This window comes from Xiphophorus hellerii, chromosome 21, assembly GCF_003331165.1.
Source record: "Xiphophorus hellerii strain 12219 chromosome 21, Xiphophorus_hellerii-4.1, whole genome shotgun sequence".
NCBI classification, from domain to species: domain Eukaryota; kingdom Metazoa; phylum Chordata; class Actinopteri; order Cyprinodontiformes; family Poeciliidae; genus Xiphophorus; species Xiphophorus hellerii.
The window spans coordinates 12,265,800-12,289,879 of NC_045692.1; the positions used below are offsets into that span (position 1 = coordinate 12,265,800).

The 24,080-nt window shown below is 38.4% G+C and overlaps 1 protein-coding gene across 3 annotated transcripts in view; it reads left to right on the plus strand.

The window, feature by feature from the left end:
• The window catches only part of rttn (rotatin), a 37,416-nt gene that overhangs the window by 12,582 nt on the left and 754 nt on the right, over positions 1-24,080 (plus strand). For 2 of the 3 annotated variants that reach the window (XM_032551447.1, XM_032551448.1), the window contains exons 19-48: positions 14-113; positions 474-559; positions 1,029-1,146; positions 1,672-1,768; positions 2,456-2,521; positions 2,647-2,838; positions 3,697-3,939; positions 4,921-5,077; positions 7,005-7,171; positions 7,473-7,692; positions 8,577-8,705; positions 9,797-9,907; positions 10,086-10,244; positions 10,544-10,621; positions 11,209-11,407; positions 11,540-11,649; positions 13,080-13,164; positions 13,384-13,585; positions 13,795-13,885; positions 14,217-14,367; positions 15,482-15,619; positions 16,176-16,387; positions 16,542-16,647; positions 17,875-17,972; positions 18,210-18,287; positions 18,634-18,760; positions 21,801-21,991; positions 22,210-22,480; positions 23,311-23,414; positions 23,705-23,774. In XM_032551447.1, coding sequence (XP_032407338.1) covers positions 14-113; positions 474-559; positions 1,029-1,146; positions 1,672-1,768; positions 2,456-2,521; positions 2,647-2,838; positions 3,697-3,939; positions 4,921-5,077; positions 7,005-7,171; positions 7,473-7,692; positions 8,577-8,705; positions 9,797-9,907; positions 10,086-10,244; positions 10,544-10,621; positions 11,209-11,407; positions 11,540-11,649; positions 13,080-13,164; positions 13,384-13,585; positions 13,795-13,885; positions 14,217-14,367; positions 15,482-15,619; positions 16,176-16,387; positions 16,542-16,647; positions 17,875-17,972; positions 18,210-18,287; positions 18,634-18,760; positions 21,801-21,991; positions 22,210-22,480; positions 23,311-23,414; positions 23,705-23,774 — 4,156 coding nt within the window. The other variant, XM_032551449.1, reaches the window with a different exon arrangement.

The window sequence follows — 24,080 nt, forward strand, 5'->3', positions numbered from 1 at the left end:
TTTTTTTTCTTAGGTGGAATCAGTAGAGAAGCTGTTTTGCATCTTGGACTCTAACACTGTAGACATCTCTCTCAGAAGATCAGCAGCAGAGCAGCTTTCTGTCGTGCTACAAGGTGACAAGTCTACAAAATCTTATTAGATTAGATAAAAAACAACTAAAGAACAGTATTGTTTATATGATTTATACCCTTGCATACTTTTTGATTGACCCACATGGTCTCTTTCTTCCATGCAGACAGAAAGTAGTTTCAAGCTTTTTTTTAAATTTATTTATTTTAGTCCAAAGTGTTATGCTCATTATAAATTGAGAAGCAAAGTTTAAAAGTTTGATGACTGTGTCTATTCCTCTTGTTGAAGCAGCAATTGGCAGATGCTTCTGCTGCATTTCTTCCTTACCGCTGCAATACGTTTAGGCAAACAGAAGACATAAACAAATGTTTGTTGCTGAAATTTGATCTCTTTTTGTCTCTCAGACAAATCAATGCACCCTGTACTGAAGAATCTTGGCATCACAGAGAGAGTCATTTCTTTTATCACAGACAATGTAAATGGCAACAAGGTAAAAAAAACAAAAAAACATACACCTTTGGCAAGAAAGTAAATGATTGTTGAATAAATCCTTTAGTCAAGTCAAATAAAACAAACCAGTGTACATGTTTTTGTGCTTGTGTGGACTAAAGCCACTGAGGCATGGATGATTGGAGAATGAAATGGCCTATGCTAATAGTGTCAGACAGGCCGTGCTCAACAGTGATTTCTGCCCTCAGCCCAAAATTACTTCAGTCTGCTGATCATTTCCAGTTCTGGAATCAGAAAGCGCCGTGGGTGATTGTCCAACAAATTCATGTAGGAGGGTGGATAATGACAAGAACTTAACTTAGCTATCATAAAAAGGCTGTTTACAACGTAGCTTTTTTTAAGCTAAGCCACAGTCAGTAAATTGTGGGTTAGCTAAAAAAAATTTTTGAGAGTATATCTGCAGCTTCATATGTTATTAATCTTGTACTTATGAATGTGTTGCTCCCCAGAGCCTCGATTGTCTTCTGGAGCCGTGTGTATGCATCTTGAGAAAACTGGTGTATGCTGATCCGTCTCTGAGGCACAGCCTGGCGCAACACAACCGCCTGCTCCTCACACTGCTCAGGGGTACGCACAGCAACACACCTCATTTAGTACCAGCTACACACTCTGTGTTGAGTGGTTCATGAACAAAAATCCCCAAGTCGTCCACTTGTGTGTTTGTTTTAGACATGTTGTTGTGCTTCAGTAAGTGGCATATAACATGAAGTGTGAGTACATATCTATGATGCAACTTGTTGATGTGTTGCTCAGCTTTACACCCAAACAGTGCTAACAGCTTGGTTTTTAACAAGAGTTGCTGAAAAGTAGTGCAGCTAAAAAATTTATCTTAGAATTTGTAGGTCAGTTTTTGTTTTCTTTCTATAATATGAAAATTGACTTGTGCTAGCTTTGGACTGTTGACTTGAGTTTTAAGTCTGATTTGGAAAAGAGAGATTTTAGCTAAATATGTACAAGGTTTTATACATGCTAAATATTTTGTTTTTTAAACTTCAGTTTTAAGTCTGAAGGTGTGAATTGGATTTTAGATTCATATTTTTAAAAATGCATTCATTAACTTTTGTTATTAAATGAATGTTCTCTTCATTGTAGCTTCCTTGATCTTGAAGGAGATGAAAAGCAATAATAGTGAGGTGGCCGTTCTCATGTGTTTGCTGCTTTTTGATGAGATCGCTTGCATTGAAACATGGTTGGTTCATATTTTTCTCACAATACATTGGAACAATACATTTTCCTGTATCAAAGTTACATACCAGGGTTTTTCTGTAAATTACCTTAAACAAATTTTAAATATAGTTTGGCATCTGTAGTACAACATTTAATGGGCAATTTTTTTTTTTTTTTACAACTGTTATTAATCATTATTTATTCAAGAAAAATGCAACACTTCCACAAACAAGCTTCCATCATACTTGTAAAAACCTGAAATGACAGCTGGATCTCCAAAATCTAATAAAAACTCTTCAGATTTGGATATCACAGAAAATGCCAAAAACAAACAATGAAATATTCAGTGTTTAGAGTAAATAAATAAACTTTTTTTTTTTTTGCAACAAGAATATTTTATGATTTTCTTCCACCTGAAGAAAACCAGGTGGAAGAACCTGGTTTCTTCTTAGCTTAATAGTTTTTAAGCTATTTAAAAAAATATTTTTTAAATAGCTTAAAAACAATAGTTAGTTTTCCTTTAATTATAAATACAAATCAGAGTACCCTTTTCTTTACCTTTTATAAACTTTATGAAATTCTGATGTGCTAATCAACATTTATGAACAGAATGTGTTTTATTTGAATTTTACAATCGTTTGTGAACAAAGTGCCTCTTGATTTTAATTTAAAACATATATTTTTCATCCATGATTATTTTTCTTGTTAGGTCAGATAAATCCACTCCAGATGCGACTCTTTCACCATTTTCTCTGCCAGTAGCTGCAGTACGGAGGTAGGCCTCGTCAAGAGACGTGGAACAAAATAGAAAAAATAAATCACTTTTACTGAGCTTTAGCTCATGATATCATCTAGAATAATACCCAAAGATTTCTAACATTTGACTGTTGTTTCCTAAAGGTACAACATTCCTTTTAAGACAGCAACTCATCACGCAGTCAGCCCGTACTGCTGCATCTTGGCTCCTTCCTCTGACCTTTTGACCTTGAGTCTGGCCCGCCAAGCCTTGCAGGTGGCCTGGAATGCTGCATGGCATTCTGGGATAGATAATGTCCTGGAAAAATCAAACAGTGCTGCCTGTGATGCTGATGAGTAAGGCTCTACCTTTAACTTTTTATATACAGTGGAATATTTTAAAATAATTTTCAGTGTACTAATGTCTGCAGTAAGCTCTCTCTCTCTGATTGATAGATAGATAGATAGATAGATAGATAGATAGATAGATAGATAGATAGATAGATAGATAGATAGATAGATATTTATTTTTATATTTTGGTGAAATAGCACCAAAAAGCATTTGTACGCTTTATACCAAAAGCATTTGTGTGGATAACGTATAGTAATACGGTCATATGCAGTATGTTTACTGATATAGTGATATATCAAAAACACCAGTTTGAAAAAAGAATGCTAAGCAGATGTTGGATCAAAGGATCAGAGCAATAAATCTATAACAGGATTTTCATGCGAACAGAGATCCTTCCACGTATTACTCTTGAACAACACTGTCTCCAGCGGGGAGTTCAGCAACGTATTAGCAACCAGAGTTGTGGCATATTGTGTTCATCCGTCTTCATTTTCTCCTAATGTGACCTAATTCAAACAAATGAGAACGTCTCTACAGTTTTAACCAGCTTGATTAAGACATTTGAAACACACCATTGGTGGATCAATCCATCTGAGATCCTGTGTGGTGCTGTGACTGGGTAAAGAGCAGATGCTTAACATGCATTACTCTTCATATTTGCATGTGCTGCTCTATAGCATTATGGTTTAATTATGTCTTGCTCCTACTTCGTGCTACTTGATTGTAACTAGTATGACTTACTAGGAAAAAAGAAATGTGTTATCTTCTGTTGGTTTGCAAATTATTGTTGCCTGTGGGTTATTACAGCTATACAATCTGGCCACAACTTACTTTTTTTAACAACTCCAACTTGACTCCAACAGATTTCACCCTGATTTGAAGCTGTCAAAGTCGCAGCTCTTGTTGCTCCGGGCAGCGCACCCTCCAGCTGCGCTCCGTGACTGCGTCCAGGCTATCGAGATTGCAGCGGGGCACAAATCTGTGGCCTCTGCCCTGTCCAGGCTCAGCCTCTATTTGTTGTTTAACAGACTGGCTCTCCCACATGTTCCCACCCACAGCTGCAGAGACATCCTCCAGTTGCTCGGCTGGCAGACAGTGTTGACCAGGTACTCTGCATGTGCATTCAAAAAATATTCATATTTGATATATAGTACTTGCAAATGCCCATGTCAGTAAATGTCTGCTGTTTCTGATCAACATTATGGGAATTATTATGTTTGGAAGTGCTATAAAACACTGATTAAATTGCATATTTGAACAAGTACTAAATCTTTTTTTTTTAATCAAAAATCTTTGATAAGTCTAAAATGTTTAGTTTTTTTTAAATTTCTTTTTATTTATCTCTTACCACTGAATTGATGAGATGTTTGATGGTGGTTGTTATCAAATGTTTCCATCTGAGGGAAAAAAAGAGAAACTATATTCTCTTTCTTTCCAATAACCTATTATTCATTGGTTTGTCTGATAAAATCACATTAGGTAAGATTTGTGGCTGTAACGAGACAAATTGTGCAAAATTTTAAGTTCAAGGTTTACCCCCAGAAAACTTGCCAAGCCCCAGTGGTTGGGTGCTTTCATTCATCTAGCGCACCGTCATGTTTTTGAGTTAAAAAATGTTAAAAGATAAATACCTAAACACTATAAAATCTTAAACAAAGCAAACAATTTAAAAGATACCTAGATAAATAAGCCTGGTGGGGGCACAAGTAAACCCTGGTGGCCCGCCAGGCTGATCATAAACTGGGTTTCCCCCAGTTTAAGGGTTTCCTCCTTAAACTGGGGGAAACCCTGAGTGTAAGGGGTATGGATATTTTTGCAAGGCACTACTTGTACATCAGTTATCTTTCATTTGACTCAACCTTTTCCAATAATGACCTTGTTTTAGTTTTTCTCTCCCTCCTGTGTCTTCCCAAAATCCGTTCTTGGTTTTTCTAGTTAATAAAGTTACTTTGTTATGTTTAATCATAAAGAAAAGTGTAAACAAAACAAAATGTGTTGCATAGTACTTGCATGGAATATGCGAAAAGCCTTTCAGCAGTGCCTCTCTTGCCAGGATTGTCACACGCTCTGTCTCTTCTTCCCTGCAGGTTTCTCCAGGTGCGCCCGGCCTCTATTGAGGATGAAAGGTTGCTGGTGGGAATTGTGACATTTTTGAATGCCTACTTCAAACAAATTCCCACAGAGTTTACCTCTGACCAAAGGGACCAGGACCTATGCTGGATATTGGAGCTGCTTCTCAACCAGGTGCAGATCATTGACACTTTATGGACAAGCATTAAAGTAAAACCTGCTGCACCAGTGTACTGCTCTGCTTAGGATTATGGTGCAAAGAAATAGTCACGTTTTTATGTTTTTTTGCATCATGTTGTTTGAGTGATGCAATAGTTGTGATATGGAACTGTTAGCTTTAATATGCAAATATAAATGAGTAATTTCTCATCAGTCTCAGCCATCTGAACCATATGTGCATCACATCTCCATAAAGTAGTTTTCTAAATAAGTTCCTCAATGCAGCTGCTTACAGTATATACCAGCAATCAAACCCTGAATGAATCAGGCAGATTGATAAAACACCCTGAACACATTACGGTCTCAAAACAACAGAAAAACAGCTTTTCCCTTTAGACATAGCAGATATTATTTCCTAAGCTCTTAAAAAAATGTTGGGGCTCTTATTTCGGATTACCCGTCTGTTATAGGAAGGAGAGCTACTTTCTGTCTTTAATCAGTCTCACCTTGATTTTCTCATTAATATGTGTGTAAACAATAAGTCCTCCCCCGGTGGCTGAAGAAGACTCAGATTTAATGCCTAGTAGGGGTTAGCCTCGCTGCTCTCCTCTGTTTTTCTGTAATTACTGGGCTGTTTCAGGAACATCTGTCACCTCATATACCCTCATGAAGTGTGCACTCATCAGTATATTTTTTATTTATTTATTTTTTTTGCCATGTGGCAGCCAAGAGATTTTTTTTTTCTTTTAAAGAAATACAAGTGTTTAGTGAAGCTGTGCTTACTTTAAATAAGATCTACTTGTATCAAATGTAGAAGAAGCAAGAGATTTCAGTATGTTCCTTAGGAATCAGACATTTTCAAAAACGACACAAAAATGAATACTTTTTATTAAAAATGTCAAAATTGATGAATAAAATTATGAATCAAATTTACCTCTCAGCCACTTTCACTTACTAATGATTAACTTCAAAACAAGAGACAAAAGATAACACCAACTCTGATCTAGATGCTAATAATTCAGACACAAACACTTAATCTAAGTTGATTAAAATTGATTATAAATCTAAGAACTCTCATGAGCTTATCGGTTTTTCCAGAAACCCCAGGGAAATATCAGTTTATAACTTGTTTTTTAATGCCTAATTTTGATGCTTGAGGGAAGAAAATTCGTTAACATTACCTTCATGGCCTATTAAAAAGAACACAGACCTTTATTCAAAGTCTGCCTTATTACAGTTCCATCTCCGATAAAGTCGGGCAGCATGACAGAAAATCTGACAACATGGATGAATATCGACTTCATCAGTCTTCATAAAATAGTCCAATATATGACTATTTTCCATCTTTCTGCAATTAGTGCCATTTTGGGCAATCCAATTTGTGTCCATTGTGAGCATCTGCTGCTGTGATAATATTCCTAACTGCATAAAAATTACTTTAGCAAGTAAAATGCCAGTACACAACACTCTAAATATACTCCAAAGATTAGTCTAGTTTACATTATCAATCTATCTTTAAAGCTGTTTCCTTTAGGCGTCAAAAAGATACTCTTATAAGATTCATTAATATAGAAAAATAATATGTCACATAAGTCATAACTATTGTGACTGACAGTGTTTCCACTTTCCTTCTTCATCATGTAATCCTGAGTTTGAATTACTGAAAAAAAACTGAATTATATTATTTTGAATTAAGCAGATTTGCAGACAAACCACTTAATTCCTTTTTCAGTTTCTTCTTCATAGCAAAATTCTCACCCCAGTAATGTATTTTAAAATATTTAAGTTGAGTAAACAAACTAATAAACACACTAGTAATCTATTTGAATAAATAATTGATTTAGATAAATGAAAATGAGTTAGAAGACATTTAAATATTAAGCACAACATCAAATTTAATCAAATCATACAAATTAATTCTGTTTATCCACTAATTTCCTAGGAGACTGCTGCTCTTCTTCATTTGCTTCTTGGTATGGAGTCGCAGATGTTGACTCAGAGTTTAGAAGATCCTGAGGAGATTAAGAACCACGTAAACCAGAGACTGCAGAGGGAACTCATAAAGTTCTTTAACACGCTTCTGATCAGGCTGTCAAATACAACTGACAGGTAGGTTAATATCAGACATAAATCTGTTATCTTTTACTTTAACATCCTAGTGTGTTATTTCATCACTGTTTGTTTCAGATATAAAAAGATCAAAATGGTAAAGCTTGAAGAATGAAGAAAGAAACCATTCTGTAATGTTTTTCAGCTTGCCTGCTGTGTAAGAATAATAATAAAAGAAGGGAACACGTACTAACATCAATTCCTAATTTTCCTTCCACTTTATTTCTGTCGTCTATTTTTCTTTCTCCTCTGCCTGTCTGCTTTGCTTCTTTTCTCGCTGTCTCCTTTTCTGTCTGTCCAGGCTATGTTTGGCATTAGCAGGTCCCTTCAAGAGCCAGCTGGCGCTGCGCTTGCTTCAGAGCTTGCGGTTGTCTGATGCCCCGCGTTTCTATGGCCTTCCCAGCCTGGAGAGGGCACTGCAGGGCATGGTCAGCCTGACTGCCCAGCCTGGCTGGAGCTCCCACTGCCCTGACCTGGAGCCCAGCTCCCTCTGCTCCAAATATCTCAGTGGATTATTAGAGGTGAGTGTGAATGCCCCCGTCTTGTATTTGTGTGTGTGCTCATATGCTCGTGTTTGGAAGGGGCTTGTGCCAACCTCCCACTTGTTATGCAGATATTAAAGTGCCTACGGAAATGTTAAAATGGTAAAACATGGAAATTTCTGAGGAATGAGTAAAAATGCAGCAAAACGAACTTGTGAGACATGAATTGCAATTGACAAAAACCTCAGCGATCAGACGTGCCACGCCGAGAAGATGCTGATGAGATTAATCACCCTCGCTTTTTCCATCTGTTCAGTTGTGCAGCAGTGCGTAAAACAATCGACTAACAAAGTGAAGACCAGCCTGTACAACAATCATCAGCACAAAGGTGTCAAAAGTTCGTTGACACCCTGTGGACTCGCTCTGTTTATATCATAAATACGCATTTTTGTTTTATTCTAATACAAATGTATAATAATGAAACAAAAGTGCATATTTAAAGATAATTTCTTTTTTCAATTTACTTAATTAATCTAAAACCACAGAGTTATCCTCTTTTTAATTGTCTGACTGGCCTCTCCACTGACTTTTCTGGCAGCGTGGGGTCCTAGAGCTCTGCAGGCCTTTGGCTCCTCTCTCCTCATCTGCTCTTCTGTGCAGTCTCCCATACTGATGGCACACAAAAACAAACTAATTAGTCTCTCAGCTGTATTAAAGTTTCATTTGGGTGCAGTGCTTGACGAGCATACAATTGGCTCTGAATAAATACAGAACCTACTGTAAGCTGAGGCTTTCGAGTTTGCTTTGTACTGTCAAGTAAATGCTTTAATGACAGACATGCACACTAGACAAATCTGTCTTTGGATTATATTTTTGTATGATGTGTAATTTTTAGGAAGACATTTTCTGTATCACTCACACAGGTGATTTCTTCATTTTACGTTGAGTGGAGAGGGAACTCCTTGTCATTCATGGGGAAAGGTGTGACAAAGAACGCCATTATTTGCTTGCTTCACCTGTCCCATGAGATGATGATGGAAAACAAGGATAAGGCAAGTCTCATTGTAATGTTTTACCATTGTAACCTAATATAGCTAGAATTATTATGTTACATTGTAACTACATTGTAATGACACAACTCATTGTATTTTTATGTGATGAACCAACACAAATTATGACATAGTTGTAAGGTGGACAGAAACTGTTTTTAAAAATGTTTTAGAAATATGAAGAGAATAGAGTGTGTTTATATCCGTCCCCTTTATGCTAATACCCCTGAATAAGATTCAGCAAGTTGCCTTCAGAAGTAAGGTAGTCAACAGAGTCTGCTGGTATGTAATTTTAGTATACACCAATGCTTAAACAGCATCATAAACATCAAGTAACAAAGCAGATAGGTTGGACAAACCTGCGGTGATTTTTTTCCGGAGCATTAATCACAGAAACATCAAACATGTATAACCTGCTCCGAACATACGAGACGAAAACTGAAAAAAATTTGAAAAAAAAAATGAAAATCTAACACTGCATAAAAACCTTGAGCACAAACATGGTGGTAGTAGCATCATTCTTTGGGAGCTCTTTACTTTGACATTGGCTAGGAAGTGAGTCAGAGTTGAAGGAGAAAATGGAGGAAGCCAAGTACAGGACAGTCCTGGAAGAAAACCTGTTAGTGGCTGGAAAAGACTGAAGACTTGGTTGGAGGGTCGCCTTTCGTTTGAGTGGGCAACAACTGTAAACATACAGGCAGAGCTAAATGGAATTCAGTATTTAAAATTGATGTTCCCAGAAGCTCCTTTACCAGATGTGAACTGTTTTATCTCCAAAGAGGAATGGATACAATTGTGCCCAACTGATAGAGATTTGCTGTTAAAAGGGTCGTAGCTGCAGTGAAAGGTTTTGTGCTCTCTAATAATGAAATCTTTATTTCAAACATGTAAAATAACAAATGTCAACAGATAAAAATACTTAAAGGGAATAATAACTAAGCATAAGCATTTTTGCCTGTCGCATAAAATCCCACTATAACAAAATTGTTACAGTTCAAGAAGTATGAATACTTTTGCAAGGCACTTTCCTACGGACGTATGGACGAGTAGTTTACAGAATGTTACATTTAAATTGAGTTTTTTTCCAACATTAGGACTTCATAAGCCAGTGGTCTTTTGGGGCTAATGGCACCACAGAGGAAAGTAGCGGCTCTCAGCTTGGTTTGGCGTGGCTTATCCCGCTTTGGGTGGACCGAGATCAAGAGGTAAGGCAGTAATTTTTCAACATACCTTCAAGAACTCTCAACTTTTGCATGTTTGGCATTTTGGACATTTTGAAACTCATACCAAACGTATTACAAGGTAAAGTGATTTCCCTAACTTATGAGGAACCAGCTGGCTTTGATGTGCCATTTTAGCATGCGTTTTCTCCTTTTCTGTCAGGTGAGGTTTGCCAGTCTGAGTTTAGGCGCTGCTCTCTCCTCCATGCCCAGCGGCTGCCAGATTCTGTGTGCCAGCTGTCAGAACATCAGCGGAGGTCTGTGGGGCACGCTTCTCAACATCCTCTTGGATCAACAGGAGAGCAGCATGGTTCGCAGAGAGGTGCAGTGGAAAAAACTCCCTTGTGATGAAAGAGTTCTTTTGTTGTTTTTACTACATTACATGACTTTTCACAATGTGTCAAAATGTAGCTATTTGAGTATTTACCACTTTTATTTCAAGGTAATGTAACTTATGATCTGCCACCTTAAATAAGCAAAACCACTGAAGTGCTCAGAACAATGTATTACCAACCAAAGACAGGCAGATGGCAGTGTTGCTGGTGCAGTCCACCTTAACCCAGTCTGTATGTGTGTGTTTCTGTGTGTGTGTTTCTACCTCTCCTTGGTTTGTGTGTCCAGGCTGTGTTTATCTTGCAGAACTTGCTGGTGATGCCTATGCCTGCCAACGCAGAGGAGGCCAAGGACTCCCACTGGCAGGTCAGCAGATCTGCCTGCCAGTTAAAAGCCCTTTTACAGACCATGAACTTTTTCTACCCCTTTTCTTTCTGCTTTCTTCCATCTGGATCTGCTCTCTTACCCTCCCCAGATCTCTTGTTTATAGAGAAAACTGCTTTTGAGTTCAGATCAGGCATGTTGCTGAATTAAATATAAATTTAGATTTAGGTGCGCGCATAGAGAATTCACATCCAGATTAATTAAGCGCTCAGTCAAAACTCCAAAGGCATTCTAAAAAAGGATGCAGTTACTCGGATAGAGAACTGTATGTGTGAATCAGTTTATAAAGAAGGCGCAGATAGAAGTTCTCAAAAGAGTTTTTGCAGGAGGAGAATCTGAAAGGATTGAGTTTTGTGAGTAGCTGTGTGGGAAGCATTTGGGGAAAGAGGAACTAAAAATCTAGGACACACAATGTCATCTCTTTGACATTTTTGAAATGTCACCTTTATCCATGTTGCAACTTAACTGATATCTTTCATCTCTGACAAGTTTTTTTCCTATGTCAAAAATGTAAGAGAACTCAAACTAAAGTTATTTTTTTCTGTCTTTCTCTTTTTTTCCCCCTTCAGCACCCGTGTGTCCATGATGAGGTTTCCGGTGTGTCTTTGGTGGGTCTTCCAGCACTGCAGGCTCTGCTGTACCACTGTCAGTATTTCCACAGTGTGGCTCTCTCTGCCTCGACTTGCTACCGTGGCAGGTACACCTTCGACCTGCTGCCACGGCCTGGTGGGAGCGGTAATCCCAGCCTTCAGGAAAGCTCTTTAGCTGGTAAACCCTGATTTCCTTACAGTCGTCATGATGGATTACAAGCAAAGAAAAGGATTATGCTTGTTAATACCCGATAACTATGTGTCACATTTGTGTGTTATTGTGTTTAATTCTGTGTGTATCCTGACTTAGATTCCGAAAATTCCCTGCTGCCTTGGAGATGTGACCCCGCACCTAGTGTAACCTCTGGAAGAAGTTCCAGCTCCCTTTCTACTTCAAGCACTGCAGTCAGCAATGCTCTAGTATGTAAAACCATCTGCTTTGTTTGTTCGTTTGTTGATTCATTCATTCGTTTGTTGTCAATCCATCCATCTCAGGGCTTCCCCCAGAAAACTTGCTAAGCCTGGTGCCCAGGGCGCTAGGGCAGTCATCCCTGCCTTAGCGCAGGGATGACTGCGCTAGGGTCATCCCGTGTTTTTGAGTTAAAAAATGTTTAGAGTTGACAGGAAATATGCAAATATTACTTGATAGTTATGCATTTTTGAAAGACTGGAAGATTAATACTTAAACACCAACTATAAAGTCTTAAAAAAGACATTAATAAAAAAAAAAGATAAATTAACGATGCTTAGCCTGGTGGGGGCACAAGTAAGGCCTGGCGGCCTGCCAGGCTTGTAATACACTGAGGGAAACCTTGCGTCTATTCATTTGTGCATCCATTAATTCATCCATCCATCCATGCATCTTTAGTTTTTCAACCCCACTTTTTTCCCTCGTCTTCTTCACACTGAAAACTTCACAGGTTCTATATTCACGTTCTAACCATAGTAAAAATCTGTACCATAAATTCATTTTTCTTTTTATTTTCTTCTTATGTTTGGGAAATTGGGTAAAATGAAGTAAGAACTCAAAACATTTGAGGCAGTAAAAGTAAAGGATTTTGAAATGGGGGCTTATTTTCCCCATTTTTAAGGTCTAAAATCTTACCAGGAAGTGAGACATTTATAATTAATTGAACATTGTATGAGAAAACCAACAGGATGACTAAAATGGGTTCTGTTCAACACAAGAAGGTACTATATTCAATAAAGGACCCGTGTCTTTTTCATAGTTTTTGTTGTTGTGTGGTTGGTGTTTTTACTTTTTTATATACTAGAGTTATGTTCAATACATTTGAATGTTAATGAAAAGTAAATTTACTTATTTCAGTAACTATTGATACTCAGCTTTAACCTCAACAGTGAAATCTGTGATTCAATTTCATCTCCTCCCGTTAGGTAGGCCTACTGATGTACTAATTGCAAATGTATTATTATTATTATTATTCAGAAAGCGACTTTTTGATCTACACAAGTGCCTCCTATTAGGAAAAGTTCAGCAATGAGCTTTTACCCACGTGTAACCCTATGAAATAATAATTTTCTTGTGGTTCTTCCTTGGAGATGAAATTTTCATTCTCATATCTTCAGTTATATTTGCTCATCAGGAATAAAGGAAACTACTCAAAGATTTTGGAAAGGGAAAAAAAATTACGGTAGCTTAGAAATATCTGTGTCTAGAAGTTCTAATCATATATTCTTTGAGCAGAGTTTTGTTGATTTTCTGTTTTTGTTTGGTTTACACTAGTTTCACCTCTAACAGAGTGTTCCGACAGATCGTATGAATTAGATCAATTTCCCTCAGAATATTTCAAGTGAAATGAATCCTCATGCTCTCCTGTTTTATGTTGCAGAGTAAAAGTTCAAGGCTGAACACTCCCAAAGTTTCCTCCCCAGTCAACATCCCAGACGATACTCCTGCCAGGCTGGTGGCTCAAGGTACTACAAGGAGTAAAATCTGTCTGGACTTAAACTCACCACATAGACTTGAATATTGTCTGTCTTCGGAAAATGTAAACCGTGATGTGTTCGGGAACATTAACCAAAACCACTGTAACATATACAATTCTGAGAGTGAAGCTCTCACTTCTCGTAATTTTACCTCGGCCCAAGAGACAGACCAGGATGTGATTCAGTGGCTATTGACTTGTCTCGCAGGTCAGAGTGATAGAGACACAAGCAACTCGAGTACCTCACGGGACTCCCAACCAGGCAAGCCTTCAGGCATGGAAGCGGTTGTCATAGTAACTCCTGACCTCTTGACGGCCCAGTGCGGCCTGCTGTATAATCTGCTGGCCGTCCTGCCAGACTTCACCCTCACTGCCATCCAAGAGAATCAGTTACTGCCGGTTTTGAGCAGGTAAAAGGCCACAAGTTTTGTTCGTGTCTAATCAACATCTTTCTAGAATGTTAAAAAAAAACAAAAACTATGACTGGTATGTTCAGTGTACCATGTTGTACCTTTATTTCACCATTTACACTGATGAAACTATAATATGAATGCTACTGGTTCTCTATTCACTTCTTTGCAGACAAACTTATCCCATCATATTTCTTTCTCCCTTTCAGTATAGTAGATGTTGAACTCATGGAGAAATGTCTGAGCGAGCTCAGGACTCCCGGCATCCTTCTCGGAATCAGAGAAGACGTCAAGCGTCAGGTACACAGCACGGAACGGCTCAGCATTTCGGGAAGTCTTCCAGTTGTTTCTTTATTATCATAATCCACCACAAAATACGTGGGTTGGAACTCTGTGCCAGTTTCAGAACAGGTTATCTAAGTGCACCTCCACATATTCAGTGTGGGTGGAATACTTAACAAGCTTATGCTGGAAGCATACAATTGGGGTTTGTTTTTTCACCATAGTTACCATTTTCTTGTTTTTTCTCTCCAACTTTGACAACTTAACAAATGATTTTTGTGAGGTAGGAGGGTGTTATTATTTTACCTGCACTTTGTTAATCTGTGTTCATTTTTGTGTGGCTTCTCAGTTTGTCACTGCACTTCGGTTCCTGTCGAGCTTTTGCAAGCTGCTGCAGTCTTGTGTCATGGCAAGCAAGGAGCTGATTGGTCAGATGGACTTCCTGAAGCTTCTGTTGCCTAATCTGGTGGCTGCACTTATGCTGGAAACCACATTATTAGGTGGGACTCTCATGCTGTGATTAAATAGATTGTATACAGTGCCTTGAAAAAGTAATGATACCTCATTAACATTTTTTGTTATAACCACAAACATCAACCTTCTCTGGGATTTTATGTGATAGACCAAATCGATTTTCTTTTTCTTTTCTGAAAAGGAAAGAAAATGTCCTTCAATCTTTTCACAAATAAAATGTGAATTTAATGTCAAATCCTGCCTCCCCGTGGTGAATTTTACAGAACCACAAGTGTTCTGGGTATGCAGCTGGCAGCTTTGCACATCTATACCCTGAATTTTTTAACTGTACTTCATTGGAGAATACAAAAAGCTCTGCCAGGTTGGAATGGGGGAGTATCTGTAAACATATATTTTCAAGACAGTGCTCTCAGTCTGTTCAGACTTGGCTCTGAAATTTTGGCTATTCTAACACATAAATATCCTTTGATCTAAACCATGCCAGATTTATAGTCTCGATTTTAAGGAACTCAAGGTTTTTGGCTGCTTTGGAGTTTTCTGGAAGTTTGTTCAAGATTTGAGGATCATAGAAGCTGAATTATGCTTCTCTGTGTTTGATTCTGGGGATGGATAGTAGACTATTACCTGAAGACCTTAGTGGCCTGGAAATTTCATACAACAACAACAGATTTTAAATGTATTTGGGTACTAATCCATTCAGTGATTCATAAGCTAAAAAAACTATTTTATTTTAAAATCTATGGACTTAAGAACTTGGGTGATGTGCTCTGTCTTCCTGGTTTTAGTGAGAACACGACCAGCAGCATTCTGGTTCAGACACTCAGGCACTTGATTCTGGTGCAGTAATCAATGCCACTAAAAATAAATGCATGAACACGTCTTACTGTGTTTGGCTGCCACATAACATCTCAGTTGAACGCATTGATGTTTGTGGTTGTAGCATTACAAAATGTGGAGAGGCTAAACCGGTGCGAACTCTTTCATGATGCTCTACACGCTCCCTATACAGATGACCTATACAGATCAGTCGTGTTCTGTTTAGCCATTTTCTCAGCTCACTCTGCAGCTTAACAGTAGCTCTTACCTCTTTGTGGTTGTCCGCTGTCATAAAATTTGTGAGTCACTCCTTCCCCTCCTCAGACGCAGGTACGTGGGACGCGGTTTGCGCGTGCTGGACAGACGTGTTTACGCTTCTGGCTACTGTGGTGAGGAGAGGCGGCTCGGTAGCTCACCCATCTGTCTCTGCCGCGCTGGGCAGATGCTGGCGGACATTCGCAGGTATATGGATACCCTCTCTGAGAGGGAGTTTAAGTGATGAACATAATTTTGCTGGTTTAGAGGGCGAAATTATTTGTGTGATCATGTTATGGATCGCCTCTCAAGTTTCTGTCTCTTTAGTGAAATTTACATCTTCATCTTGGCAAACAAATAAAAGAATAAAAATGTTAAGCATGCTAGCTGCATCCTTACTGTTGTATAAACTTTCTGTAACAGATGCGAGGGTAGGATAATTAAACCACCTCTACCCCTCCTACTCATATCTTCCTCCCAGATTAATGACGCAGCAAGGACGTTTAATGAGTCCAGTAAAAGATGAATGCTGGGCCTTTGTGCTCATGTGTGTTTTTGTCAGCAAGGATGTTTATGACATCTGGGCGTTCAGACAAATTTAGATGATTAGTTTGCGCACGCTGCCTCAGTCACATTCAAATATCCAGCTGTCACTGGTTTTTATGTTTTGATTTGCTTTTTTTGTTGTTGTTGTCATTGTACTGTGACTCAGAAAGCATTTGTCATTCATTACAGTCAGCGATTTTTAAATTTTTGTCTGCAGGAACACTATCCCAGTGTCTGGATGAGAAAAAGGCAGATTTGCTGCTCCACACAGCAGCTCTGCAGTTCCTCTCCACAGTTTTCACAGAGGAGACGAGGCTCTCCAAAGCTCAGCTCACAGAACTCCAAAGCTCCACATCCAAGCACAGCAGCACGCTGTCAGATATCCTAAATGGTCCCTCTGCCAGTGAGCTGTGTGAACTGTTATTGCAGGTAGGTGCGAATGTTGCAGTCATGTGATAGTTTGCTCAGTTATCGGAGGTGCTGTTAATCCCAGGATTGCCTGTGTGTTCGTGGCCAGAATTTTAGACTTCAAGAAAGGTGTTTGAGTGTACAGCAACGCTAACCTGATTGTTGTTGTTCTCAGAGCTTTGAGAAAAGGACCCTTCAGGACCCTTTAAAGAAGCTCACAGCCAGAGCTCTGATGACACTTCTGGCCTGCAGTCCCACAGCTCAAAACCACGCAGCCACTGGTAATTCCCCAAAAACTCAGCTGACAACTGTGTGACTGATTCTAAAACCACACAAATAAACTGTGCAGCAGCCTGTGGCACGTCTTTCTAAATTAAACTCCAGACAGCTCTCTGGCTGTTTGTGTTTGTGAAAATGTGTTTTAGCTGCAAAATGTACCACCAATTTTGTCTTATTGCAGTATTAGTGTATGCATATTGCAAAGAACTGCCTGAACAACAATAAGGCAATAAATTATGCAAATAATTTAGGTACCAACCATTTAGGCTGCCTGTACTATATTATGTGGCACTTTTGGTTTGTAGCAGCATAAATATTTTTAGGGATTGAAGAAAGTGGTAAGGTTGTCAAATTAGTAAGACGGAAACAAAGATTTTTAGGTTTTTTTTCCCAGTAGCTGGATAGACTTCATTTTCTAAAGTCTGCAATAAAATCGAAGTAGAAAGACATTATTGCGTTTATTGCAAGTCATGCTGTTATTGCAACATTTACCAGTACTATTACATATTGCATGCTTTTCTTATATTTGTGCACATATACACTGAAGAAACGATTTGCCTCTGCACGTTTCTTCTTTCACACTCAAATGTTCGTGTTACAGAATGAGAATTATCTGAGTAAATGCAAAAGTTAGCTTCCACATTCTACCTCTGATTGGATAAAAAAAAACAAAAAAACAATCTGATTGGATAAAAAAAACAAAAAAAACAATCTGAAGCATTATGGTAGCCTAGTCAAAAGTCTGAACTTAAATCTGACCGACAAGCCGCCTAATTACCTCAACAGGCTTCATATGTTGGAATAGTTCTACAAAAAAAGACTGATGCAAAATTCCTCCACAAAAATAAAAAGATGGTTTTATTTTTTGTTTTTTTGGATAGTTTTATTTTCATTATATCAATATATTTGCAGTTATTGCAAATACCTGATGGCAGTTGTTGTGGCCAAGGGTAGCATGACCAATTATTCAGTTTAGGGAAAAATGACTTTTTCCCTAAACTGCTGTTGTTGTTTGGATAGGTTGCAACTAACATGGTTAATGTTTTTATTCTAAATGAAATCACTTTTAAATTGCTTGGTTGAAGAAAAACATTGTATTATTTTGAAATTTTTGAATGCGACAAAAAAAAGTAAAAAAAAGAAAAAAACAAAAGAAAGAAAGAATTTTGAGGGAGACAGATACTTGTTGTTTTTAGCTACTTTGATGCTCCTGCTGTCTTGTGTTTCAGCCGGCTTAATTGACAGCTGTGTGGAGCAGCTGAAGCAGACTCATTCCCACCTCCACCTGGAGTCCATCCGACCCAGCAAGGCTTCTACCCGCAAAAAGGTGAGCACAGGCCGACGGGAAACTTCCCATCTCAGCACATTTCCCTCAGTTGGGTTAAATAACAAACTGAGGCTACATCAAAGTGTTTTTAGAAGAAATGCTTTGAATACATATTGTACAATCCCAGGTGTTCTCTTATTATTTTTTTCAAGTGTTTATTGCAGCCAGGAAAGGCTGTTTTGAATCCAGAACAATTAAACATGTTGCTTTTTGTTTTGTTTGTTCTCATATTTTCAGGAAGGGGGCCATTTAAAAGAAGTCAAGCTGACTGCAGGGATCCTGCGGAGCGCTCTTTATTGCAACGATGAATGCAAAGTGAGTTTCTATGGCTGCTATTAAATTCCCCACAGTTAATTGGTTTTTAATGGAACCTCACAGTACAGGTGCCTCCAAATGAGATCCAAATGTGCAAGATGCTGCCAACATTTTCACTCGTTGAGCTCCTTTATTTCTCTGTTTTTTTTTTACTTTTAGAGGAAATGAGCTGTTTTTTTTATTCCTTGTCCTTTACATTTAGAAGATATTGAGCCGTTTTAGGCTGATTACAGGTATCTTTGTCAGCATCGGTTTGTCACAAATGTGCCTCTTTCACTCTGCAAATACCTAACTTAAAGCTTTTTCTCTTTACAAGTACATTAATCTAATCTATTTATGTGTATAGGTGGTTGCTATGGATGCACGTTTAGCTCTGAGACTCTACGCTCTGTGGCCTTGGCTCTTACTGGACGACCCCACAATGGAAGCGGTTCTGGAGCTCCTGTGTGTGTACACAGCCGACAGCCAGCCAGGTGGGAACAAGATGTTGCGCATGTTGCGTCTCTCTGAGTGTTTGTGCTGGCTCTGCGCCTGTTATGCCGCCTCCTTCTGCGATTAGCAATCTCACTGAGTCATACACACTTTGCATTAAAAGTCCCATTGTCCTTTGCAATGACCACATTGTGTTTCACTGTATAAGAGCAATGCGTGGTTTGCTTGCCGGTAACAATGGGCTCCTTGTCAGAATCGATCAGGCTGCATGTCAGTCTCACTGCAGTTTCAGACCCGTGGGACATGATGTGAAAACAAGAGAACATCTCTACCATGTCTGAGATGTTTCTGTTTGTTCTTGCCAACCAGCTGATTTAGGAAAAAATAAAAAACTACAGTTCAGAAGAACAAATTTCAAGAGAAAAACAAGCTGGGAAACAATCACTCATGCGTCACTTGATCTCTGTGTGGATTCAGTTATGTGTTATTGATATAAAGTTTCTTATAAAAGTATTCATTTCAGTTAAGCTCTTGTCACATTTTATCATATTATAACTACACATTTTCATACATGGTTGTCGGATTTATATAGCAGATTAATTGTGAATCAGAAGAAAATATAAACGATTTTTTGTAAGTATAAATGTAAGAAGGCAGCCCAACCCATGAGGAGTCCGATCAGCAGTTTTTCAATAGTCATGTAGTGGACACAACAAACAGATGGGAAGAAGTGTTCTGGTTGTGCTTACCACAACCAGAACCAGACGTTGTGAAGACCACAACTTCACTTTTTGGCCAAAAAGGGAAACAATATAATTGGTGAAAAGCTAACATCACTCCATCTGCACAGTGAAACATGGGGGTGGAAGCATTATCCTGTGGGAGTTCTTTTCACCAGCAAAGACTGTGAAGCTGGTTAGATTGTTGGAAAGAGAGATGGAGCTAGATGCAGACCAAGCCTGAAAGAAAACCTGTTTTTGTGTAAACTATATACTGGTGTGTAAAGTCCAAACCTATATCCAATTTAAGTTTCTGTGGAAAGTCTTGAGAATTGATTTTTCATAATCATGGTACCAGCTAGAACTATATTAGAAAATACAACAAAACTTATATTTTACATCTGTTATAGATGTACCAAGCTAGATTAGCTTAATCCCAAAAGACCTTTAACTGGAATTACAAGGAATGGTGTTTCCTAAGGAGATACAGATATAAACCACGCTTTTCAGATTTGTAAGCTGTAAAAATGTTTTACCTATTTTTGTAATATATTAATTTCACTTTGCAATTATGTCCTGAAAGCTTTTACAAGACGCTGCAGTTGTTTCATCTGTGAGTAACGGAAATTTCTCTTGCTTCACTAATAGTAATTTGTGATAACCGGAGTTCATAAGTTTTGACAGGTTTGCGTAAGTAACTCTAAACGTGATTGGCAGCAGTTCTTCAGTGGACGTGTGCACACACTCGGATCTAAACTGACTTTTTCTTCAGACCCCCCTCCCTCCCGCTCACCACACCCACATCAGCTCAAGCTGGGAAGCTGCAGAAATCAGTGAAGTCAGGCACAGTGTTTCCCTAAAGGTTAACCGAACAGCAGGTTGAATTTGGGCTTCACGCAGCCTGGCTTAGTATTACACCATCCACCCTGAGGCAACCACCGAGTCTCCTGAGACGCCTACGTTTCTATTCGCTCTTTCATCTCCTGTCTACCGCCTTCATCCGAAACTTTGTTAGCGTTGCTAGTTTAAGTGGAACTGTTGTTTTTTTATCTGTTCCTTCCCTGCTTATTTTCAGGAGATACTTTTGTAGTAGCCTCAAAACCTGCTCTCACAGCCGCAAGGAACGCAATAAATAACTGCATTTTTTTTCTGCTCTTGTTTGAGATGAGACATTGCTTGTATTGCAGAGTACTTGATTAGATTTAAAGCAGCACTTGGGATGCTTAAGATCTTATCAGAAAGATCCCATGTTAACCCTCACCAATATCATGATGGCTTCCTGACAGGCATAAGCATAACCTGAGGCTAACAGTCGCATTTGAGGGACCATTCTAGGATTAGTGTAACCAACAAGTTGTGATGTTGTCAATTGAACAACATCCACTAGTGTCAGAATGTCATGAGTGATTTTTTTCTTTTTCTTTTCAGTTATCTTTTACTTCCTTGATGCCTTTTGGAATTTGCATTCCGGATGCTTCTGCATAATAAATATCATCTACAGCCTGAGGCTGCTAAGCAAAATAATTTGCCTCCCACCAAGAGTCAGAACACCACAGTTGCCATAATGAGGCAGTCATTTCAAGGTGAACCAAAATTAGCAAATGAAAATTGCCACAAATGTTTTAAAGCTCTCTTATAAAGAGCTTCTGTTACATTTCTGCAATTAAATAAATTAACAAATTATGTATTTTTTCAGCATCATTTTGCTGATTTATGTTGATACTATTTTTAAAAAGGGGGGGAAAAAATGTCAGTTTGCTATGCTGTCATGTTTAGGTGGCCATTCCACATTTCTGCTTCCGCTGGTTCGGCAGGCTGCCAAGAACTTCAGCAGAGCTGAGCGGCTCCACTAATGTTTCATTGTTGCACTTAACTATTCTTTCAAGGGACGAGCTGTGTGGTTGTTATCAGCGGTAACTTTAAATTACACTCAAAAGCCTGTTGCTGGCAAGAAATTGCAATTCAGAATGTTAATTGGCCTGAGTGGTCTGTTATATTTTCAAGAACTCTGTCTTTATTTTTTATTTTTTTTAGATAAGATTGCGACAGATTGACATAAAACAAAATGACACAAAAAAAGTCAATTAAGGAAATGTAAAATCCTTAAAGTCGTGATCCGATTTGTAGTAAGCCAGTTTAGCCATAAAGACGTGTACAGTGTGATTCATTTCTGAAGAGATGCGGCACTTAAAATGTTGGAATGCTCTTTAAGCATGGAAGCTCTGACTTGATGATTTACAGTTTATGAAGACAGAATAAGTCTTTTAAATGCTATGTTTTATGGTTATGAGATGCATAGTTGGCTAAGTGTATCCTTTTTTTTTTTCCATTTATGATAAAATCATTTTTTCTCTGTTCCCAGCATGCAGTTCCCTCTGTGTTAGCAGCCCCAGTGGGGTGCCAGGATCTAAGGGCTCCTCCAACGCCTCTCTGATGCACTCAGTCATGAAGCTGAGCTCTCTTGCCCCAGACAACAGCCCCATCCAGAATCTATCCTTCTCTCTCCTGACTAACCTGGTTGTGTCACGAGACTGTAGGTGCATCCTGCAGAAGGTACAACATTATTAAAACAAAAGTAGCAAATCCAAAAGATTACATGAGTTATAGTTTTCCCTTTTTAGATGTAAAGTTGTACAAACTGCAACGTGTTTAAATTACAGCTGTTTTCCTTACTTGGTAGAATATAATTTCTGAAGATAGTATTTAATGAGGTGATCCATAATGCTATGCTGTAATCTGTCTCTTTTGTGATCATTTCTTGTGATTCTCAGAATAATTTCCTTCAAGCCCTCCTGTTGGTGCCTGTCCCTAAGGTGGCTGGTGCTAAGGCTTCATCGGTCGGTGGTGGTGGGAACCTCCTGAGCCTGTGGCTGAGATTCCTAGTCAGCCTGTCCGCCACAGAGGACGGGCAGCAGAATATTCTGAAAGTGTCCGGAGTTCTGGAACTGCTGGCTGAACTGGCACCGCATCGACCACACGCACTTCTCACCCTTCACAACCTCTGCTTCAGCCCCGCCATCAAATCACATGTCATGACTAATGGTATGGAGCAGAAGACAGGTTGAGATTTAACTATTACATAGAAGTTTAAAAAGCACTTTGGTGATTGTTAAGGTCATCTTTTTAGTGTGCTTTTCATGAACGCCATTCAGTTTGCTCATTCCCATGTCTAGGAATTAAGGACATTAACTGAATTTACAGCTCAGACTCCTTACACATTTCCACATTTTGTCTTGTCATATGAAACCTATGACTGCAGCGAGAGTGAAGTAATTAATCAATTAGTCACAGATAAATTATGTTCAGAGCTCTAGGGAAGAACCAAATACCAAATTAATTTTATAGCATATAGAATTCAATCTCTTATTTTCAAAAGAATGTATACAACGTGTGACAAATATGAAATGCATAACAGTTTGGGGTAGCAAAGTCAGACCAGGTAATTCTAACTTTAGCAGTGTTTTGCTGCAGTTTCAGTTGTATGAAGATGAAATAACCAAAGGCTGAGAGAAAATGAAAGCGGAGGAAGCTGCTGAGACTGAAAAAGCTTGTGCAGGTGGGCAGATGTGTCCCACACAAAGTTCACTGCAGGTGGTAGTTGAAGGACCAGCTGCGTGGAAAATGTCGTGTTACCACATTTTTTGTTTCCTGTGGAAGATTTGGCATTTCCTGTGTCAGCTGTGGTTTTTTAGTGAGACTGAGATCATATTTATGATCACATCATTTGAATTGTTGTTGCCTGTATCCCAGCATCTAACTTTTTCTTTTTTTTTGCGTCTATTTAAACAGTATCATGATTAAAACAGTCATTTATACAGTATGAGTTCATGATATTATGAAGATTACCTATTATCTACATGTTTGTGTTCCAGATAAAGCCATGAAAGTTTTGTTATGGTGTTTGGAAAGTAAAGAGCTGGAAACCTGCTGTATCGGAGCGTCTGCACTCTGGGCTTTGCTCCACAACAATCAGAGGGTACACACACTAACACACACTCGCTATATTCACCTCAGTATTGCTCTGAGGTGAGTATTGCACCTCAGAGCAATGCTAATGCTCTGAGGTGGTCTATTCTCTTTGCTTATATCCTTTCCAGTAAAGTCCTAATTTATCTTTTTGTTTTCATATTTAATTTTATGCTTTCATGACAACCTGAAAAACCTTCTTAACAGCTATTATGTCCTCTCATTTGCATACACCCACTTCCTCAAAGCATTATAAGCAGAAGTTATCTTTCTGAATCAGTTTATTTTTTCTCTTGACAGGCGAAGACTGCACTGAAATGTCCATCTGTTCGATTAAAAATCAAGGATGCACTGACCGTCTCAAAGAAAGGCATGCGTGTTTTCATTTTGATAAGCAAATAATGTGACTTCCACACACCAGATTTTTAAACAGTGTGCCTATGGTTAGAAAATCGGGTATTCCCATCAGAAGCCATTAGTGAAAAGGAAAAAAAACATGTACTCTATTAATTTTCTTTTTGAAATAAATAGTATGAGATTGAAATGAAAGTCTTTTTTTAATGAAACATGGAGGAATATATATTAAAAATTGGCTTGAGTCCCTTTTCAATTTTAAAGCAAAAGCATTTATCGACTGAGAACAAACAAAACAAAAATCTAATTTTTTGTCATATTA